The sequence below is a fragment of the Phanerochaete carnosa genome (genome assembly GCF_000300595.1).
Source record: "Phanerochaete carnosa HHB-10118-sp unplaced genomic scaffold PHACAscaffold_3, whole genome shotgun sequence".
NCBI lineage: Eukaryota > Fungi > Basidiomycota > Agaricomycetes > Polyporales > Phanerochaetaceae > Phanerochaete > Phanerochaete carnosa.
The window spans coordinates 3,280,845-3,286,674 of NW_006767630.1; the positions used below are offsets into that span (position 1 = coordinate 3,280,845).

Here is a 5,830-nt window from a genome sequence, read left to right on the forward strand (position 1 = left end):
TCAGCTACGAGGCGACGCCTGTGAAGGGGAGCTGCAAAAGGGGCCGAAAACTTATCAATATGCGAGTAGAACCCATATCGCTTCCCGCTGGGATAAAAAGCGACTTGTGCGCGCCATGAAGTCGTATCGATCCGTTGACCTCTCTGACGCCTTGTAGACCCTGTGAATGAACTTAGTTTCATAGCCGAAACGATCAACGTAGTCGTCGAGGAATGTGCCGAGAGACGGCACATGGATGTCGGTCCTGAGGTCGAAGGGGCACTTGTAGGTATGGCCGGTGATTTGCCCAGTGAAGTCCCGGTAATTTTGATACACTACAGCGGAGGTTGAGCAAATTGTGTATTATGTCAGTGGGCACTATACCGTGAGGGTCCCGTGTAGACGTGTCTGTGTGACGTGGGGGCGGTTGGTGCTCCTCCTCGGCATCGCTGATGTTGACGTTGCCGGAGGCACCAGAGTACCCTGGGAGAATGTGAGACTCACGCCTGCCAGTCTCGGACGCTGGATAGTCGGTGCGTTAGACTTTATGTCACACAAAACGAAACGCGAATACTCACCGTGTCTCGCCTTGCCTTTCTGAGAAGCGTGCTTCGCCGCGGCCTCCGGAACCTCGTCGTCGGTAAGAACCTCAACGGGGGCCTGCTGTGAAGCGGCCGCATATTCAGCAGATGGCATGGGGGCTGCGTGAGAGTGCTGATGTCCGCTCTTGCCCTTGTCTTGATGAGGCGCATGGCTGTGCAGAGAGTTTGGATTCGGCGCGTCGTGTCCTACATTGTGACTTCCGTTCGGACTCTCCTCGGCTCGGCTTGCAGCGGTCTTCCTACTATCTGCGATAGCCTGTAGGAATTTATTGAACTCGCGCCGCGAGCTTTCCATAGACTCCACTTCCATTTGATCTTTGCCCCGCAGTATCATGAACTCGATCGCCGAGAGCAAGGTCGGCAGCTTCTTCGGCAACCGGGGGTTTTCCTGGCCTTGGTATTGGGGACGTGTGTCCGCCCTACAGGTAATAACTGAGCAGTGAAGGCCACTTCGAACGAGAGATCATCATACGCACCATGTCGTGTAGATAGCCTCTCGGTCGTCGTTGGGAGCGAGGCAGGGATAAAAGTGATCAAATTGCCTGTTAGTGTTCAAAGCTTTGGCCGCCGCTGGATTGCGTGGAGATGCGAGTGCTTCGATCGCCTCGATCAGTTGGCGTTGGGAGAGATCCGTGTTGCAGATCATTTGGAAGTAAGGGAGGAGCACTTCAAGGGAACTTACTTGCCAGGCGGTAGTGCAGATAACCGCCATGGGGAAAGGACTGGCATCAGGGCCAGTAGGATACGGAGGCCATCTACAAACTAAGTATTCAGCGTAGAACGGGCTGTGAGAGTTCAAAACACTCACTCGTTCCATTTGAACACGCCTGAGTACTTCCCGCTACCCAATAAAACCACCCTGATTTTATCGCGCGGTGTGGGTGGTTTGCTACTTTCACGAAGTTCTTTGGGCATTTTTATGCGAAGGGGAAATGCACGGCGAGCCGCAGACGTGTAGACGCAGTCGTGCACGCCAGATGAACACGAGGATTTGAGCGGCAAACTGGCGCTCGCAACGTTAACTCGCAACCTCGACTGATACCGCGTCATCCTGCCCTTCCCCTCCTTCCCCCTCGCTCCAAGCCACAATAACATCTGTTATACGTGGTCCGGATCCCATGTCGACCTCATCAGTAAGAAGCGGTGGCGCGAAGGAAGTGAAAAAGTCGACTTTCGTCAAACCGTGGGAGCACAGGCTTCGTACAACAGCGACGACAGGAGGAGCAATATCGAAGACATTGGGGCGTGCAGCACTCGCAAAAGAGAAGGCTTGGGTGGAAGAGCAGATCAAGAAAGCTCTTACTGGTGAGTCTGTACACAATCTGTCTGTCTAACGTTGCATCGCTGATGGCGCGTTAATAGGATACAGCCAAGACACCGTCAACCTCCTTCGACAAGGCACACAAGAAGAACAGCCTATGGACATCGATCTCGCTGCACAAGAGGACCTGGAACAACTCGGAATCAATCAAGATGGTGTCGACGATAATATGCCCGCAGCACCCAAATTTCAACACGCAATTCGCGATGTGCTGCGGTCGCAGTAGGTCATTAATCTTCCCGTTTCTTTCCTTCATGGAGCTCACAAAACTGCTTACAGGTGGAAGCTACGCTGGTATAAACAAACTAGACGGTGGCGCCAACAGCGGATGCGCGAAGAGGCTGCTTGGAGCCCTCTTCTCGATGCCCTGGCTGACCGGTTCCTCCGATGGAAGTATCCTGCATCAAATTCGCCTCCCGAATGCTCGCCAAGCAGGGCAGAGTCAACTGCGCCCCGGTCCACAGAGACACACTTCACCTTGATTGATGACACTCACGCTCGCAGCCCCCAGCCCATCGACGAATCAGTGCGACTCCCATATTGCATCAAAACCTACGACATCTTCACCCTTCAAAATGAGATCACCGTCTTCCGCCCTGCTGACAGCACCTCGCCCACTCTTGATCTGCTTGAGCACGGGTACATCGCAAAGACACCCGGACGGCCCGAAGTGGCTGTCTCTGTCAAGACGCTGGATCTGCTATACCGACTTCGCCAACGAAAAGCTTCATTCATTATTGAAGCGTTTGCCAAGGTGGTTTGCGACTACTACATGGTACGTATCTATACTCTGACCTGGTTACAACTGATTAATATCTCGCACAGATTCCATATCGTGAATACCTTCGCAAGGTATTTGCAGATACTTTCGAAGTCTACCTCCGCATCACACGGATTGTGGAGAAACGGTTGCATGCCATCCTTAGATGGGACGCCCCTGACTGGCAGCCATTGAACGCTGCCGCGCGTGCTGCTATAAGGTACGTGCACCATACGTCTAAAGTTGCACAAATCTCACATTTAACTTAGCTTAAAGATGAACCGCCTTTGTCATTTAGTCGACTATGGTCCCTCGACGGTAACAACAGCCTCAAGCAGATGGCAACGGTGGCAAACTGGGTGACAGGCGACATGCGCTCTTTCGACGACAGTTCCTATTGGCTGTCCACATCCTACGTCAACCGGTTCGCAAACGAGGTCCCGGGCCGTAAATCTAAGCAGCTAGATGCGCGCCGGCACCAGGTCCATCATGCTATCAACGACAAGGAAGACGAAGACAGAGAAGAGGCCGATTGGGAGGACGTTGACAAGCTGGAAGGGGACCCCACGGACGGCGTCGCTTTGGCGCTCCTTGAAGAAAGCACCAAGCGAACTCAAGCTGACGACAGTAACAAGCACATCGATATTGCCATGGCAACCCCTGCAAGCGATTCTGTAGCACCTGTTGGCAACGCAGGCGACTCTACTGTGCCCGCTGGTGACACGACCATTATCGACAAGGTGCAGGCCGCACTCCTGCACAAACTCCTTGATCAATGCGTCGATAACTGGAAGGCAGCTGCGGCCGAGGCAAAGAAGAAGATGTGGAAGATGTATGAGGAGTCAGGCGTGTTTGCTTCCGCGTGCCGCCATGGATTTATTCTCTGGCTGTGCGATATGGTGCATAGCGGCGAATTGTGAGTCCTTGAGCTTTCCTCTACACTACTCTTCTAACCTATGCTAAATAGAGCTAAATATCCTCTTGCAATTGTTGCGAAGGCCCTCGAAACAATGCCTGACGAGTGGCTTGCAGGCTACGACATTGGCTGTTCCGTGGAAATAACTGTCAAGAACAGCTCCCTCGGCCCTGAGTATGTCAAGAAACACGCACGCATGTGCGTGAACGCCTTCCATGGCTACTCGCACTCCCACATCTGCCAACTTCGCTTCCACCCGAACGTTATCGAGGGCGCCGGCATCGAGGATTTCGAAACGATGGAGAGGGTCTTCAGCAGGTTGAATGACCTCGCCCCTGTCATTCGGTATGCCTCTGCTTACCGCCGTAGACTTTTGATCGAAGCATTTCTTAAGCAATGGGATGCCGACAAATACTTGAACTCGGGCGACTTCATTCTCGACAACTACACGCAGGCGCTGGAGATCGTCGACATCGAAGGCCAGACCCTCAGGCAAAGTATGGAGCAGCAGGGAATCACCGCAGGTGACATCACCCGGTGGCGCGACGAGGAGCTTGCGTATTTTGCCACGCTGGGCGACGAGCTTGACTACGACATCCACTCAACATTGTACGTTGAGCTGCTCCAGAAGCTGCGCGACTTAGAGCCGAAGCTCAAACGAACGCAGACCACATTCTTATCCCACGCACCATCAGCTGAAAAACAGGCTTATTCCCGCGATGTTACCCGGATGCGCAAGCTGGAGACAGAGCGGCGAGTTGCGGCAGAACAATACGATCGTGTCAGTGCAGAGGTCGTCGCTCTCGAGATCAAGATGGACATCCAGGAACATTGGGATCCAACGACACCTGCATATCAGGAGGCTCTCAAGTACATTTGCGAACAGACGTATCGGCGCGCCCTCGACAAGCTTCATCGTCTTGTCGTGCAGCGGTTATTTGAGCTTCAAAAGCTCAATGTTTCACATACCGGTATGTGATTTTCAGGTTTATCCTACACCAAGACTTAGTTGCGCAGGCTACAAGATGCGCACACATATTGCAAAATCACTGCAGGTCCGTAGCAAGACAATCAAGAAGGCTGTCGCCGACTACAACGCCGTTGCTGTAACCATGAACCCACCAAGGCCAACGCTCGACTGGTCAGAGGTCACGCACTACGCCTTCCTGGAGGAGTTTTCGCTCCTTCAGGATACCAGGAACGATGTCCGTCAGAAACCATGGGCGCAGCCTATCACCCGTGAGACAATCAAAATGTATCGCCGCGTCGCACGCGCAAACGAAGAACTCGAGCGCCTTAATATCGAGGTCCGCCGTCTCCACACCGCCATTATCGATGAGGACAAGCTGCTAAGAGCAGCCCTGGCCAGTCTGGGCTGCTCGCATCAACTGTACGGTGCCATGCAAGACTTCGCCCTGCGTCGCCAGGCTGTCAACAACCACCTACTGCGGCGCGTCTTCCAAGTCTACGACCTACCTGGATACACCGGCACTCAAGGGTCCGGAGAGGCCAAAGTTGATATGGTCAGTCAGGCGCGCCTTTCCTCTGTCCAGCTCACAGTCGACAAAATTCCGCCATTGCTGACTCGTCCAGATGATGTCCGTGGTACTGGTGGAGACATAAGTGACGACGAGAATGACGAGAATGACGACGAAGGCAGTGAGGAAGCTCAAGGTAACGTTGCTGCAGTTGTAGAATATATTGCTGGACTCTCTATTGTATGAATACATGTAGTACTTGATCTGGATGATGTGGAATGCGTGGACCGAGGTGCACTGAGGCGTGAAGTTATAGCTTTGTGGCATCGTCGTCGGGTAACCTGTAAATCGGGATCTCAGATGCCGTTCCTGAGGGACCGGCGCGTGCCTCCCAAGCGCGGCAGGAACCGTCGGATGACGTGCCGCTGCCCTTGAGCATTGCCGCTCTTGCACGCGCCGCCGCTCTTGCGCTTGCCGCCTTGCGCTGCCGCTGCTCCTGTGCGCACTGCTGCTTCTTGCGTCACTCACGTGCTGTCACAGCCAAATAGGATACCATATTGCTGCATGGCTTCTCTTGCATTGCTGCATACTGCAGCAATGCAGGAGAAGCTATGCACGGACGCATTGCTGACCGCGCGCCCAGTGCTGTGTGGCTTGTCGCCATCATCGGCAAAGGCGACAGGCACGGGGCGCGCGTTCTTCGGAAACTGATGGCACCGGGTGCAGGGACGTCGTCGCTTCAGACGCGCCACGGGAATAGACCAGGGCCGAGCG

The 5,830-nt window shown here is 54.0% G+C and overlaps 2 protein-coding genes across 2 annotated transcripts; one reads left to right on the forward strand and one right to left on the reverse strand.

The window, feature by feature from the left end:
- Positions 1-54: 54 nt before the first annotated feature.
- PHACADRAFT_193607 (uncharacterized protein) lies at positions 55-1,496 on the reverse strand (the record flags this gene model as incomplete). The annotated part of the gene is made up of 5 exons (XM_007393739.1): positions 55-314; positions 364-501; positions 558-1,000; positions 1,058-1,336; positions 1,390-1,496. The coding sequence occupies 5 exons, from the start codon at positions 1,494-1,496 to the stop codon at positions 55-57; spliced, it is 1,227 nt and encodes a 408-aa protein (XP_007393801.1).
- A 2,122-nt stretch (positions 1,497-3,618) lies between these two features.
- Positions 3,619-4,557, forward strand: PHACADRAFT_88841 (uncharacterized protein; the record flags this gene model as incomplete). The annotated part of the gene is made up of 1 exon (XM_007393740.1): positions 3,619-4,557. The coding sequence occupies one exon, from the start codon at positions 3,619-3,621 to the stop codon at positions 4,555-4,557; it is 939 nt and encodes a 312-aa protein (XP_007393802.1).
- Positions 4,558-5,830: the final 1,273 nt, after the last annotated feature.